Consider the following 16,818-nt stretch of genomic DNA (forward strand, 5'->3'; position numbering starts at 1 on the left):
TAAGACACTGAATGTAGCAGCTGAGGGGTTAGGCTGTAGTGGCAGGAACAGAAGAACAAGTAAACAGGAACCCTGTATCAGGGACAGTAAGTCCTTCACATAAGGAACGTGGAGAGCGTGAGGTTCGACAACAGTGGGGGAGTTTGTAGTTAGGACGGGGGTGGAGTAAGGGTGAAATTTAGGTAGTCAGGAAAGAGCTGAGTGTGACCAAAGCTGCCAGGTGACGGACAGGAAGGAGCCAGTCACACGAAGGTCCAAGGGAGGGATGTTCCGGACAGAGAGAATAGCGGGTCACATCTGCTCATCACGGTACTCCAGCATCTTGGAGTGGCCAGGAAGCAGCAAGAGCAGCAAGTGGGTAACCTCCTTAGAGTCACTGTTATTATTGTTGTGTGTAGAGAAGAGAATGTGCATCATAAGGGCCTGGCACATGAGGGTGGTCACTGAAGAGTGTTCTTCTTCTTCCCTAAGTAAAGTAAAGCTTATGGTACTTTTTTGAAGAGCTGCATAGCTACGTTTAAAATTCTTCTGCTGTTAATTTAAACGAATGTTTTTCTTTCTACTTTGGTACTTTATTCAACTATTTTCCCTATCAATAAAAGTTTTATCAAATAAGAGATTCTGCTAAGCCTTTGTTTACTGAAATGTAGCGGTTTCCACAGTGTTCTGTTAATACTCAGCATGACAGGCTCCAAGGCTTGTTTTCATGCCATGTATGTTATTTTAATGCTAAAAACAGTATCTGTCCTAAGAAACATTTTAAATGTATAGCATACTTATTAAACAATATATCTAAATATGTATTTTAATTTTTTATTGAAGTGTAGTCAGTTTATAATGTTAGTTTCAAGTGTACCTGCAAAGGAATTCAGTTATACGTATAAAAATACTTATGTTTTTTAAACGTCCTCTTCTTTTGTCGAGGAATGCAAAATGGAATTAGGTGCTTTGAAGTTAATTCTTTGTTGAAATCTGCATGTAAGTCAGTATTTTGTCTGTGAAAATATTTGCTCTAGCTTTCCATGCTCAGTTTACAGAAGATCAAAAGCCAGCTGAAGATAAAAGATAGACTTGCTCTAAAGAGTGCATATGAAATTTTCTATTTAAATGTTTGGGTTTCCAGGATATGCTTATTTTGTTTTCGAGTCTAATTGCTTTTAAAGTAGGAAATTAAAAAAAAATAATAATAAGATAGGAAACGCAGTATTTTCTTAGAAAGGGATCAGGAAATCTTTATGCAACTCATTATTAATATTAATTTTAACAGAGTATCTCTGAGATTGAACTACCGAACCGTGTTGATCATTTATCTGGAGCTGCAGGTCTAGGAGAAAAAAATACATTAAATGGACAAATAGAAAGTAAGTACTGTATTTTATTCCAAAAAAAGTCATTTTACAGAATGTTGATTTAAAACACGGATTTGGATCTATTCTCTCAGCCAAAGAAAATCACCTGTTGAACATACAGTGAGAAAAAAGAGGAGAAAAGGAAGTAAATTGTATATCTTACCAGGTGTCAGCAACAGATTAAACTAGAATGCTGTTTAAGGAGCTCAGTTGTTAGTTTTGTTTCAAGATGCTCTGTGACCTGAGGACAGTCAGGAAACCAGGAGGAGGGAAGGAGGGAGTGAAGAATGAGGGAGGTAGAGAGGGGGGGAGTAAATGAAGGAAAAGGAGGGGGGTCCCTGGCAGGAGGTGGTAATGTAGAATAGTTCTTTAGAAGAAGGAAGAGAAGAGTGTTTGAAATGAGACGGGTATGAAGTGAGCTCCTTCCAGCACCAAACCTTGTCCGGGAGGCACAGCAGAATGTCCCACTCGCCCGTCCCCTGACCGTTAGGAAGGCGGCGAGGACTGCGGTACCTGATCACGCAGAGCTGGGTGTGGCTGCCGGTGAGCACAGGCGGGTGTGGTCAGCTGTCAATGTCTCGACCTTCCTGTCATGCAGCGTGTTGCTGCCTTATAGGATGGTGTCTCATAGGCCAACAGAAGAGAGTGGGAAAGAGGTGGAGAGCAGGGTGCGTTCCGGGGAGGTCAGGGGAGCTGGAGCCTGGTAAAGAGTCCACTGAAAAGTCTGCAGATCCTGATGCAGTTTTGGGGGAAGTGTTACTGGGAGACGCGTGCGGCTGTTTCAGAGGGATCGGTTAAGTCCGAGTGCTATAGAAGCAGACTCGGTATAGACCAGAGTTTCTCAAATTTTAGTCACCTGGGGACCCAGTGAAAAGCGCACATTCTGAGCAGTGGGTCTGCATTTCTAACAAGCTGTCAGGTGATGCCCTTGTTGCTGGTCTTCAGATCACGCTCAGAGGGTAGACTTGTGTTTAGGGGAATCTGGAAGAAGAGCCACTGGGAAGTTAAAGACAACAGCAACAAGGAAAGGCACGATTTTGTTTTTCTTTCTGAGCACGTTCATAGCCAGAGGGAGGCAAAGAGTTGAAGTAGAAATTAGAGGTGTAAGCTACTGCTGCTAAGCAGAGAGGGAAAAGAAGTGGTGGGGATCGTCCATCAAAAGAATAGAAAAGGGGAAGAATTAAGACCACAGATGTAGAGGTACCTTTGAAGAGGAAAGTGAAAGGAAGGAAGGAGGAAAAAAAGCCGCAGGTAGGTGATTTTGGAATTGAGGAGGAAACTTGAGAGAACTCCTTTTCGATGGCATCAGTGTATTTGCACTGAAGCCAGGTTAGATCATTGCCAATCCAGAGAATACTGGAATCAGGAGGGGGCCTAGAATTGGGGTAAACCACAGCCTCTCCTCCTATCAGGCTTCAAAGATAAATGTTGTATTGGTATTTGTTATTCAAATGAGACTAACTTGAATATGAAGCACTGGCTGTGTTGTTGTTGTTGTTTTTAATATATGTTATTTTTTGATAAGATATTTGTTTCAGAAGAATCCTTTTATACATTAGCGTGACTTACCAAACCAATTTTGGAAATAAAAGAAATTAATAGGATTCATTCCATAAATGCTAAAGTTGTTATTTTCAGTGAATACTACACAGGTTTTGAAACATAAAAGACTTTTAATGTCTAATAATTCTGTGGCGATGAAATTTTTTTTGATCACCAGATTTCAATATTGAAAACTCAGTATGCATTCTTTCCTGCATGAGTGGATCAAGAAACTTTGATGGCTAGAGGATCCAAGAAATGTAGGCATACTGGTAGCCCATGTGGATATGGGAAAAAATGAATATTTTTATGAACGATTATTCTACAAGTGTGTATCCAGGCTGATCAATTCATAACACTTTCTCTGACGAGAAGTGAAGTGCACATTCAAATGAACTGCCATCACAACTGTGGACTTCCTGAATCACAGGACAAATTGAAGAGCATGATAAACACTTGTAGTCTAAGTGTCAGTCGCATGAAAGATGTGCTGTTGCATTTTACCATCAGCTTTCACTTTTGTCTTCTTGGAGCCATAACTTGTTCCTCTGATGACAGATCGCTTTTCTCCTCCTCAGGCAGCATGTTCACACTTGTATATGTGCACGTTTCTATTTTATAAAGTCATTTGAAACATACTCGTACTTTTGACATCTTAACTGCATGTTTTGTTAAACCTATATTCCTGCTCTTTATTCAGTATCTATAATGGATTCATATGTCTGTCTTGTTGCTGTCCTAACTGCCCCTGAAAAACAAAACACCGAAACCTAACGTGTTCATTTCCAAAGCAAGCATGAGGATTGCGCTCAGTACTAACCGCATGACTGGATAGTTGGCTTTCATATTTACTTATAATTGATTATGTGTCCCTTTTGGCTTTTAGGTTCTACTGAAAAACATCCTCACCTGAAGGTAAAAACTTTTATACTTTTATGTTTAATTTTTTTTTAATGAGGGTACTGGGAATTTAGCCTAGGACCTCATGCACTGCTAAGCAGGCACTCTGCCACTGAGCTAGACCCTCCCCCCTTGAATTATTACTACAGATTGTATCAAATGCACATGATTAATCAATTTGTTTCAAAAACCATTCAGCCTGCAGTTGGAGTGAAAGATTCTGTTCCTAAAAAGACACGAGCAATGAAGAATTTACAAAGATTCAAATCAGGTAAATTTTGCAATACAAATTTAACTATGAAATGAAGTACAGTCTTCTTATTCCTAATTCCTTCTATTTTTTCTAACTTAATTGAAAGTGACATAAGTAAGGCAGATGTTATGATCGGTATCCATGTTTGAAAAATATGTATAAGCGTAAGAAATAGAGTTTTAAAATGTCAGCTTTGACTTGGATGTTTCTATTGATGTTGGGAGACACCAAAGTGCTCAGTTTGGAGTCCCTGTACTTCTCAGGGATCCTGAGAGATTGATTATTAGGTTCTAAGATTTTTCCAGAGTTTTAAAATGCTTAATTGAATTCTGACCTTTACGTAGAGCAAAGCTTCACTTGCTAACATGTCAGTCATATTTCACTTTAATTATTTCATCTAGCGCTATCACATTGATGATATTTATTTCTGTATTTATTTATTAATGAAGGTCCTAGGGATTGAACCCAGAACTTTGTGCATGCTAAGCATGTGCTCTACCACTGAGCTATTTCCCTAGCCCAAAGGTCTTAAGGCAACTGGATGTTTTGATTAGCGCTCTCTCTGTGTGTGTGTGTGTGTGTGTGTGTGTGGTGTCTTTGATTATTAAAAATGATGGAAGTAATTAGTCCTACCTTAATGTTTGGTAGATATGATCTTTTAAAACAATAATCCTAAAAGTTTTTGGGTTTAGGATTTTTTTATACTACTAAAAATTATTGAAAATTCTGAAGAACTGTTAAGTGGGTTGTATCTATTGATGTTTAGTATATTAGAAAATAGAACTGAAAGATTTAAAAAACAAGCACGCACAAACATTCCATTAGCCATTAGAGCTATGATGTTCTCAAATGTCATGTATCTGGAAACCTCCACTGCACACTTAACAGAGAATGAGAATGAAAGTAGCATTCAGTATTATTGTGAAAATAGTTTTGACCTCCTGGACTCCCTAGATGGAGGGAACATGGGGCTTCAGGGCTTCTCAGATGACACTTGAGAACTGCTGTTTTAAACAGGGTTCATGGGTGTGAAATAATAAAGGGGCCCTCGTGATGAGGTGGGCTTTAAAGTTCGCGTCTACATTTCTTGCCTTTTTTTCTTTAACTTGCCTTAAAAATTTTGAATCTGACAACTTAATTCTTTTTAAAAAAGTAAAACATTTTTGTTATGTGTTTCCTGTCTCATGGCACTCTGTACTCTTTGGATGTAGTTTGTACCTAGATTTACCCTATTTTTATATGGAAAAAATCAGTCACTCAAGGCTATCCTTTCTTATATAAATTTATGATGTTTATCCAAGGCTTAAGGTAAGGATTCTGAAGATATTGGTACATTGAGGAAAGACTGCCTCATTGTAATTTAAGTAGTACCATTCAGTAGAAGTTTTCTTAAAGCCTGCATCTCTAGGACTCAATACTGTCATGCATATTTAAACGTCCAGTAAATGGCTGGTTAGACATACATTTTGTTAATGAAAAACTTCATATGTTGAAGAGTCGTAATTATTCATAAAGCTCTAACAGAATATAGACTGTTTTCTAGAGAGTGATGAAGGAATCTAAATTAGTAATACTAGAAAATTAAAGGTAGAAAAAAGAGAGACAGTGGTTCCCTATATGAACAGCAATGACATGTAAAGTGCAACCAGCTGGGAAGGAGCAGTGTGTTTGGGGGAGAGGAGGGCGTGGGGCTGCTGCTCTGGGAAGAGAATTCGTAAAAGTTAGTCAAGTTTGTATTGTTATTCACATTCTAATAAGTGGAAACTTTGTTTTCAGGTCCTTCAGACTGGGTTTCTACTAGTTTGAGCCTCAATAATGAGGCTGGTCAAAGAGCCAAGCATTTGAAAGTTGACAAATGTCTGTTGGTATCACAATCAGTGACCACAAACCAGTCAGCACCCACAGAACTGAGGCAGACGGCCCTGGTAGATAAAGACCGGATGAATATTGGAGCCGTGTCTCTGTCAGAAAACGCAGCGCTCCGTGGCCTGTGTGAGTCACAGCTGCCAGAGAACAGAAGCAGCAAAGAAGGTAATAAAGCAGCACAGAGAGCTAGCCATGGTCTACCTGTGCGTGGCTTCACCGTACTCTGACTTTGCAGAAATCATTTTGTGGCAGGATCTCCTTTGTGTTTACTCCTTTTATGCAACCTACAACCGGACAATACCTTTTTGCATGACATTTACATTCAACCTCTGATCAAAGCAACATATTAAATAGCAAAGAGAATTAGGAGAAAGTAAGTTCGTTCAGAATAGTATTTAGCATACTCCTGAGAGCGGGTAGGAGGATGATGTCTAGAGCTTTGTGAGTAGTTGGGAAACCTAGGTGGACATCCAAAGATTCCCTTCTCAAAGTATGGTTTCTTAGCTTTATTTTTATCTAGCTCTGAATTTATAAATATTTGTTATAGCTGTATTCAGTGTAACTGAAAAAGCACCTCTGCAACTAAATATCAAAGTATTTCTAGTATATTCTCTGCCTTTATGTATGTTAGAAGTGGCTTTCCCAGCGGTAGTGGCAGACATTGGGAATTTGCTACACAGGACCTCCTTCTTAACTGTGTCCGCACAGTGTATCAGCTTGTTTTATTATTTTTAATGGATTGGTGGGTCGAAAAGGATATTGGTTTTTAAGGAGTGCTTGATCACTTAAAAATAATATATGGAATATCAATTCTAATTCTTCTAGGATACCCAGTCTGTTGATTAACCACATCTAATACGTGTTCTACTTTGTATACCAATTAATTTAGTGCCTTAGTCAGTGATATAATCAGAGCTGTAGTAATAAGTCCTACAATGTTTTTTCTGCTCCTGTAGTTTTATCTTTTCTATCCTTACCTGCAGAATTAATGTTGTATTTGGAAAAGATTCTCAGTTATCTCCTATAGTAGTGACTACAAGCTCAAAACTGAAAGTTTTTCTAATAAATAGTTTATACACAGATACTTTTAAGAGAGCAGATACTCTACAGCATGGGAGCAAAGAGGATAGACATGTAAAGAAATAGTTTACAGTTCAGCTGGTGAAGACACACTAGAAAAATCTGTGAAGTACCAAGGTAGCTCCAAGGAAAGAGATCCCTGTGTCTCTGCGGAAAGAGAGCTATAATCAAGGAGGACTTCACAGAGCAGGCTGAGTCTTCAAAGAGGCAAAGGAACTTGTCAGAACAGTAGAGGGAAACGTTTCAGATAAAGGAAAGATAAAAGCATAAAAAGTAGCAATAATTTTGGAAACCATGAATGACATTGCTCTTGAAGCTTGGTATGTTGTTAAAAAAGGTACTGTTAGGAGGTAGAGAATAGAGTCTATCGTGACTTTGTATATCTCTACTGTATTTTTAAATTTTGTTTGATTTCTCTTTGTTTTGTTCATGTCTGGTGAATCAGTTTGTGAGTGAAACTTTGAGATGTTTGTATGCCTTTAATCTGGTAACATCAAGTATTTCCCAAATAGTTTGTTGAAGTTTTAAATAGTTAGAAGTATTTCTTAAAGAAGTAAATATCCGGCTAAAGATTAAGCTTAATTAAAACTGTCAATTGATGAAATGTGTTTTATGTTTTTATAAAGATGATGCCTTTTATCTAGCTGTTCTAGATAAAAATGAATTTTAACTAAGCATATTCATTTTTCAGCAGACCTAGACTTAGAAAGGACATCTGAGGAAGAGGAAGAAAGACTTGATGGAAGTGAAAATAACCACTCACAGGTATGTAAAAATGTAAATTTAAATTTCTGGTTTAATACTGTTTTCTGTGCTTTAATAATACAGTTCAAAAGAAATTGCCTTTCAAACTAGACTTTTAGAGTCAATAAATAATTATTTAATATTTAGTTTTTAATAGCATTCTATCTAGTTACAAAACTTAAAGTATTGTTAGGATCTATAATCATTTATAGTTAAACTTTATCCTTGGAATTGAGGCAAAAAAACCTTCCTGAATATTGTTTTCCTATGGTAAAAAAAAAATTATAAAAGATAGAGTGGAAAAACAGAAAATCCTCCTTTGTTGTAGAAACATTTACTTAAAAATCATTTAGAAACACTATTGATAAAGTTAGCCTTTTGACAGAAATCAGTTCTTTCGAGAAGTGTCTGTTTTTGCTCTCATAAAAAGATGGATATCTATCACCTCTGTACACTGAGCATATTTTATAACTATGTTGGAGACACTGTGAAATAGCATTATTTATTCGTAGGTCAAAGAGCAGATGAATTCTGTGGATGGCCTCGATGACTTAACTCTGTCACCGGGGACAGCTTCCGAGGATTCTGAGTCGCTTTTCCATAACTCTAAGAACACCCTGAGGCCAGTCAAACGACTTGGCCCGGAGAGTGAAGGTAGGCCCCCCGTGTGACTGCACAGCCCATGTAAGTGTCTCGCGGTGACGTGCGCACACCCAGCGCTGCCCGGGGAGCGCGGCTGCGTCACAAGCCGCTGCGTCTCAGAAGCCTGCTCTGTGTTGAAGCAGAATCAGACGTGTGCGCTGCCAGCCAGGGGCTGTGGCCGTCCCCTCTCCCTGTGCTTTCTGTTGCCTCTGCTGCTCCTACGCCTTCACCCGGGGTCAGGTCATCGCTGCTTTCCTCTTAGAACGCTGAAATCACCTCAGGACTTTCTTGGCCGCCGCTCCGCCTCCTGGGACCTTGGTCTACACCGCAACCGTGATTACTAGACAGTTTTTAAAATTCAGGTCTTTGTTACCTCCTTGCCTAAAATCCAGCTTCTGCTTCTGTAGCTCCATGGTTAAAGGCCACAGTCCTCTGGCTTCATCTTGTTTCCTTTTATTACCCTTCTTTCCACATGAGTTTTAGAATCAGCTTGTCAATGTAAAAAAAAAAAAAAAAAGTCTGCTAGTGTCCTGGAAATGAGATGTAGATTATGTTGAATCTGTAGATTAATCTGGGGAGAATTGACTTCTTAACAATACGGAATTTTTAACCCCGAACAAAGTTGATTTCTCCATTTACATAGGTCTTCCTTGATTTTCTCAGTAATATTTTAGAGTTTTTAGTGTCTGGGTCTTTCCGTCTTTTATGAGTTTACCTGTATTTCTTATTTTTCAGTGAGGTTATAAGTTGTATATTTTTATTTATTTGTTTTAAAATAATGTATTTTAAATTTTAGTTTCTGATGATAGAAATACAGTTGATTTCTGTATGCTGACTCTGTGCCCTCCAACCTGGCTGAACCTATTTGTTAGTTCTAGTAGCCTTTTTATGGATTCTCTCAGGTTTTCTACATAACCAGAGGTGGTCAAGCTTTTTCTTCTTTAAACTACTGTCTTACTAAAGATAGTTCACATTTAAGACTTGCAGCCAATAAATAAATACATTCCCTGTCACAGCTAATCAGCTCTGTCACCGTTGCAACAAGAGTAGCCATAGACAATACACAAGTTAATGGACGTGGCTGTAATGGATGTGGTAAAAGTTTATTTACCAAAGCAATCAACCCAGCCCACAGGTTGGAGTTAGCTGACTCGCACCATATAATCATATTCCCCGCTGATTAGCTGACAGTTTTACCTCTTCATTTCCCATCCAGATGCCTTTTGGTTCTTTATGTTGCCTGATTGCACTGGCTCCAGTACGGTGCTGATTAGAAGGAGTAAGAGAAGCCACTCCTGTCCAGTTCCTCACCTTCTGGGAAAAGCATTCCGTTTTTCACCGTTGCGTATGGTGTCAGCTGTAGGCTTAGCACAGATCTTTGTCATAGTGAAGATGATCCCTTGGTTCCTAGTTTCCTGGAAGTTTTTATCAGGAATAGGTGTTGAGGTTTGACAAGTGCCTCTTTTTATCCACTGACATGATCATATGGTTTCTTTTTTAGTTTGTTAATATGATGAATAGCATTGATTTTTAAGTGTTAAAACAGCCCTGCATTCTTGGGATACACCCGACTTGGTCACAATGAATTATCCTGTATTGTTGGATTTAATTCGCTAATGTCTTGTTTAGAATTTTTACCTCCATTTTCATGACATTAGTTTTCTTTCTTGTAATATCTTCGTCTGGTTTTGGATTCAGGGTAATGTCAGTTTTAGAGAATGAGGACATATTTCTTCCTCTTCGTTTTTTGAGGAGAATTTGTGTAGAATTGGTATTAAATTTTCCTAAAATACTTGGTAGAATTCACCAGTGTAACCATTGGGACTGGAGTTTTCTTTGTCATAAGGTCTTTAAATAGGATTTTGTTTTCGTTTTTAAGATATAGGGCTTTTTTAGCTTATTTGTTCTTTCTTAATTGAGCTTTTGTAATTTCTCTCCTTCAAGGAATTTTACCCACTTCATCTCATCTGAGTTGTCAAATTTATTTGCGTAACGTTCATAATACTACTTTGTCACTCTTTTAATATCTGCAGAGCTTAGAAGAATGTCTTGCACGTTATAGATGCTCAATATCCATTTGTTCAACGTATGGATGAATGAATGTGAAAATGCACAGTTCTTTATACACAAAAATTATTCACGTATTTTGTTTCTGTTTTTGTTTTCTTCCTAATGCAGATTCTGATCGGTTATTGAACATTCAGGATCCAGTTGATTCAGTCAGATCAATAGAACTTAAAGAATCTGACTGTGCAGTACTTAGAGGAAAACTTAAAGAAATGGAAAATAAGGTGAACTGGCTACACACAGAGCTGCTGAAAACAAGAGAAGCTAAATCACAGTTAAAACTTCAAAATGTGGAGTGGGAACGAGAGCTCTGCCGCATGAGGTACTGAATTTCTTGGTTTTAAAGAAATATTTGAACTCTTTATATTTACTTTAATACTGTAGGTATGTAGGAGAAGTCTTATAATTGCTAACTTACCTTTTGGGATTTTACAGGGGAGAAAATTTCATTATTATTGTGGAATATGAGACTCTTGGAAATAACACAGCCAAATATAGGATATATATATATATCCTGTATTTCTTTACAACAAATCTTTGATCCTTATCTCTCAGTTGTCCTCCAGAAAGTTTGTATTACTTTACATTCCCACTTGCAGAATTATGAAATGACCATTTTTCTCAAGGCAGAAACTTTAAAAAAAATTTATGCAGTTTGGTTCTTAACATATATATGAATGGATGGACTGAAAAGTAAAGTGGAAAGTGATTACTGGTTAGTTTATTCAGCATCGCTCTCATACAGAGATAAGATTAGTTCAAAGGTCTATGCTGAAAGCATGGATTACTCTTTATTTTTTAATTACTTACTGTGGATCCTGCCTTGTACCAAAAGGGATTTAAAAATGATTTACTAAATAAATAATATTCCACAAGGTAAGTTCAAAGTGTTGCAAAAGAAGAAACATAGTGTAGGGCATCAGGGAGTAGACTCCCCAGCCTCGCCTTGGATTATGCTAATTAGCGGGTCTGTGTTCTGGAAAAGACACCTGCGGATGTTACCTTCCGCTGGAGATCATGTAGGAGTCCCTGTAATACTTCAGGAAGTTGAAATTTTATCTCTCATGAACTTATAAACTTGTTTCTAAATAGCAACTTCTCTTTTAAATAGTAACTAAATTCTCTGTCCCAATGAAGGAGTAATTTATGACTATGTGGGGAAAAAAGGGTAATTTTCAATTCAATCCTTACTGAATAATTGCAAGATTTCTTTCCTACACTATTGACCAGAGTTACTCTTGTCTGAAACCCAGTAGCATTTTGTCTTTTCATTGCTACTTTTCAAACGTGTGTGTGTGTGTATATCTTTATGAAGAGATTGAAGTGAGGAAATTAAAATGTGAGACTTAGAAATGAAAAAAAAATTGAGAACCTAGAAATTCCATTAGGGTAATAAATGAGCATGTGAAGAATCACATCATAAAGTGAACTTTTAATTTTCTAACAAAATAAATTTTAAGGTAAGCATATTTCACTGCAGATGTACATTAGAACAAGAAAACAAGAAGAAGAAAAATGCTTATACATTATATGAAAAATGTAAGGATGATTTAAAAAGAAAAGAGAAACAATACAATGAGCAAGTTGACCTGAAACAACAACTTGAAAGCACTGCCCGAGCACTAGAATGCAAACTGAAGAGCATAAGGAATAAACCAAATCAGGTAAATTAGTCATAATGTGAAAGTTTCATACCTCTAACACTGTTTCATCAATATTATTTATAATATTCTTTTGAATTAATCTATATTTTCATTTAAAACAAATAAAAGTTACCTCATCCTAAATATGAACTATGACATTTAGAGCTTAATTTACTAATTTCTTGGTGTTCTTGGCATCTAATAGATGCTCTGTCTTTTCTGAATGAAGGAATGGAAGTTAAATTGAGCTTCATCATTAACATAAGGATTGACGGTTTTGGTCCATTGAGCAAATTAACAAGTCTAATTCAAATCCAGGTGTTAATTTTGGCTTTTTGAAGTTAAAATCCAGGCTAAATCACCTTGAGACTATGATGGAACTTGTTAAATGCCTTATAAAGAAATTTTCTGTCACTGGGATTTCAAAATTTGTAGATACTGACAGGCATATGCAGAATAGATAAACAAGATTATACTGTACAGCACAGGGAGATAGATGCAAGATCTTGTGGTAGCTCACAACAAAAAAAAGTCACAATGAATATATATATGTTCATGTAGAACTGAAAAATTGTGCTCTACACTGGAATTTGACACAACATTGTAAAATGACTATAACTCAGGTTAAAAAGTGCTAAGAAAGTTTTTCTTTCATGATACTACATCCCTTGTGTTTTTGCTCTGTGATGCATTGAACTGCCATGTGTATTAGAATTTGAGTTATTTATGTGCATTAAAGGTCCCTGTGCTTAAAAAGGCTACTTCTTATTAACAGGTTGAAAAAATTTTTTTAAAGATTCCCCTCCTAAGCTTTTTTTGACTTTTTTTCATGGTGTAAAACCCAAACCCTAATGTCATATGTCTCCAGGTTTTAGAAGAGCGAAATGACGCTCAGAGAGAACTTTCCCAAGAGCAGAATGCCCAAGTAATACAAGATGAAGTCCTGGCCCATCGTCTTTCCCAACAAAAGGAGGCAGAAAAGGCTAATGAGAAAATGAATGCTGAGGTATTTTCTTTAGTCATCTTCAAACGTGTGTGTGTGAATTTGTATACTTATATAGTTTAAAAACCAAAACTGTAGGTACAGAAAGTATAGAGGGTTTTAAAAGCCTGCATATGTAAATACATTTTCTGGGGGTTTCATTTCCGGTCTATTGGATAAAGCGATATTTTGAATTCAAATCCACTTGCCGGCAACAGTGATGTAGTGACATTCACAATGGCCTCATCCAAGGAGAGGCTGTTAATATTGTCCATAGGAATTGATGAGCTTTCCATGATCCAAAACTGTTGCTACTAACGGCAAGCATTCTAGTTTCTGGCAGTGATCTCACTCCTTTGATAGATGAATGGAGAGGTTACTTTATCATTTCCACTGATGGTAAGGAGGAAAAAGTATAGCCAGTTCAGAAACCGTAGTTTGGGTGTCATTCTCCTACGTGTGATAAAAGGTAACACTCTGCTCCATGTGGTATCCGATTTCAGTACAAGGAGCTTTCGAATATAGTGATAGATACGCCATAATCTATACTTAGTGATAATTTATTGATCAGGACTTTATTTTTAATAAAACAGTTCACTGTATTTTCCTGCTGTTTCACATCCATTACTGTTATAAACAGCATGAAGAAGAAATAAAAATTATTGCAGAAGCAAATAGTCTCCTGACTTTCTAAGAAGAGCTCTGTAAATTTGACCTTCTTTACCTTTAGTGTATTCACCATTAGGGAAATAGAAGGCTTCTCTTGTGTTTATGTATTTATCCTAAAGAAGTAGCTTTGGTTTGGTGTAAGAGTCGTAGACTCAGAAGCCCTGGGGAAAACCCTGCAGCTTGCTTGTGTTTTTAACCCTTTATTCCAGAATTGTCACAGCTAAATGAGTTAACTGATGTTTGTAGATGTGCTTAGTACAGTGCTTAGGTTTATCATTTATCCGTAGATGTAATTCTTATAACTCGCTCTAAAAATGTTAGAAAGGGAGAATGATTATGGAATATTCTCAGGAAAGAATTTTTTAGGAAATCTAACCTGTCCCAATTTCTACAGAGCTAAGGCTCTTACTTTGGGGGTAGCTGTAAAGGTTAGATGTCAGATATAATTTTTAAGTGTAGTCAGATTTATGCATTTTTTATTTTAAGCCTTTTGGGTTTGTTGTATTTCAGAGAAAGAAAGGCCTTTCCGATTCTGAGCTTCTTAAACATCCTTTTGTGGTTTCTTTTTAACTTTCATGGATTCACTGTCTTTAATTAAATTTTTGAACTTTGGGGGATTTCTGGTTAAAGTTTGAGATTTGTATCCACCTTAAGTTTTTCCAGTTGGATACCCAGTTACTGCGAAGTTTTTGTTGTATAAACTTAGAGATTAGTCTTCCACTTCAAAGGAAATTATGATATGTCGGTTTATTGCATACAGTTCAAAGAGTAAGAGATGAGGGGTTTCACTTACAGGACACAATGGATTTTGAGCTGTCTGACCCAAAAGATAGCAGCGAGGTGCTTCCTCAGCAACTTCCTGAAGCTGAGCGTCAATTCCGTGGCCCAGAAATTGAGCTCCATCCCAGGAGAGATGCTCTTAGACCAACAACGTTGGTATTAGAATGTGTGCACAGAGACCGAGGCCAAGCCCAGTGTTCAAACAAGGAAACTGAACCCTTGTCTCAGAGCAAACAAGGGGACGTCATCAAATACATTGCAAAGCAGGCATTCTTGAAGGAGACAATATGTAAACTACAAAGTGAAAACACGTTGCTTCGACAGCAACTAGAGGTTGCTCGAAATGAAGCCAGAAGTGAAAAGACAGTACTTAATACTCCAGAGCCATTTCTGGATCACATGGGAAAACTTGAAGCCATGAGCAGACGAGTTCTGATGCTGGAGGAAGGAAACAAGGAGTTAATTAAAGAATGCAGATGTTTAAAGGACAGACTGTGTCAGTATGAAACGGACAGAGCAGAAATGGAAGTAAGTACCCAGAAAGGGAACTAATTTTCAGACTTCCTCAAACAAAATTCAAAGTAGTATCTGATGGAAGCTGAACATTGAAACTAGTTGAATATAAAAAATGTGCGGGCTATAAATATATACACTGTAAAGCAGCCTAAAGGCATTTCTTGTATCCAGCAAACAAAAATTAGACCTGAGAGGTGCTTTACTTTGTGTAAAGATGCCGTGTCACCTGAAATTCTAAGAGATTAAGCTATAAGCTGTTGACAGATACAGGCAGGTCTTAGTAATTTATACTGCCCAAATCATTTTAATCTTTGTCACCACATTTTAGTATCATGAAGCAGATAAATGAAGTGCTCAGACCTAAAAGGAGTATTTTGAAATTAAGATTCAGTTGTGTGAACAAAAAAAGTAAACAAAAACAAAAAAAAAAAGAGAGAGAGAAAAGATTCAATTGTGTGGATTACCTTGACAGTTAATGTGTAAATGCTGTATCTTGCAGTACTTTTCCTTCAGTAGCTTTTCATACTTTGGTATGGTTGGTATAACTTTATTTTTATTCATGTCAATTGGAATTAAATTTAGAAATACTTCCGTCTCAAATCATGTATTGTTATGTCCTCTCCACTCCTTAAAGGCATCTACTTATCATTCAGTCATAATTTGGGACAAATGTAAATTTTAGCAAAACTGTGTTTGACTTAGTCTCCCCTGTTCTATTTGTAATTTACTTTGAACATTTTCTCAAATAATGTGCTCACAGTTCTCATTGCAAGGCTCAGTTACTGTCATTTGGCTCTAAGTTTGTCCAGAACAGAGGAACTGGGGCGCTCTGTGATGTTCAAGTCTGGCACTGGGGTCCCATTTTCAGACTGAGGAGGAGCAGCCAGAGTCCTGAGTGGCAGGAAGGGAGTGCCTGGGAGAGGTGGGGGGAGCCGTAGGAGCTGCAGTCCAGGAGGCAGGGGACGCCAGGTTGTCTCGGGTCCCCAAAGGCCATTGGAATATCCTCGTTTTTATTGTGAGATGGGAGTCTGTTGGAAGGATTTAAACACCAGATTGAATATGTGAAGAACTCTGAACTTATTAAGCCTCTAATGAGAAAGAGGGAGAATGTTCCACAGTGTGGAACTTACCACCCACCACTCATCCCACCCACACACCCCTTTCTGTCTGAGACTTCAGTGGGGGTGAAGTTCGGCCGCTTCCTGGGAGGGGCAGGGAGTGGCTGGTGGGGCTGCCTCCATTGTCTAAGTTAACTTACTGTCGGTAAGGCAGGAGGGTCACGCCTTCTGTGTGTTTAATGAAATTCAGTAAACAGGAATGTGTGCCTATTAGGAAAAGGTGAACTGATGTCTGTGGGGATAGTTCTCAAAGCCCATTTGTTGGAGTTATATATTATTAATGTAACTTAATGATAAGGTGACTGAAAATTCAGTAACAGAGTTATCTTTTTAGGCCCGTATGAGACAGCTTCAGCAAGAACTGGCTGACACCCGAAAGAAAGTGTCCACGTTGGAAGCATCCCTGGAGGTGACAGCACATCATCAAACTACTTCAGAAAATAAGAGACAGGATGGAGAGAGGAAGCCACATCAAACTGCGAGCCCAGTATGTATGAAATTCAGCACGTCGGCCGTGAACGTGCAGCGCAGAGTGTTGCAGGCCACCAGCTTTTCAGGGACAGCTTTCTTTTGCATCTTCATTATAATTTCACTTTTATTATCTTTATAATGCACTTGTTTCTTAAATGTTGACTTTCATTCTGCCATTCTTTATTTTTTTCTTATA

The 16,818-nt window shown here is 37.7% G+C and overlaps 1 protein-coding gene across 4 annotated transcripts in view; it reads left to right on the plus strand.

Annotated features, from left to right (window-relative positions):
- The window catches only part of LOC140691263 (ankyrin repeat domain-containing protein 26-like), a 50,214-nt gene that overhangs the window by 18,041 nt on the left and 15,355 nt on the right, over nt 1-16,818 (plus strand). For 2 of the 4 annotated variants that reach the window (XM_072954328.1, XM_072954331.1), the window contains exons 10-20: nt 1,268-1,361; nt 3,778-3,806; nt 3,990-4,062; nt 5,821-6,075; nt 7,682-7,755; nt 8,247-8,388; nt 10,555-10,765; nt 11,924-12,107; nt 12,955-13,092; nt 14,533-15,045; nt 16,486-16,638. In XM_072954328.1, the coding sequence (XP_072810429.1) occupies nt 1,268-1,361; nt 3,778-3,806; nt 3,990-4,062; nt 5,821-6,075; nt 7,682-7,755; nt 8,247-8,388; nt 10,555-10,765; nt 11,924-12,107; nt 12,955-13,092; nt 14,533-15,045; nt 16,486-16,638 (1,866 nt within the window). The remainder of the gene's footprint in view (nt 1-1,267; nt 1,362-3,777; nt 3,807-3,989; nt 4,063-5,820; nt 6,076-7,681; nt 7,756-8,246; nt 8,389-10,554; nt 10,766-11,923; nt 12,108-12,954; nt 13,093-14,532; nt 15,046-16,485; nt 16,639-16,818) is intronic. The other 2 variants (XM_072954329.1, XM_072954332.1) reach the window with 2 other exon arrangements.

This window comes from Vicugna pacos, chromosome 34 (genome assembly GCF_048564905.1).
Source record: "Vicugna pacos chromosome 34, VicPac4, whole genome shotgun sequence".
NCBI classification, from domain to species: domain Eukaryota; kingdom Metazoa; phylum Chordata; class Mammalia; order Artiodactyla; family Camelidae; genus Vicugna; species Vicugna pacos.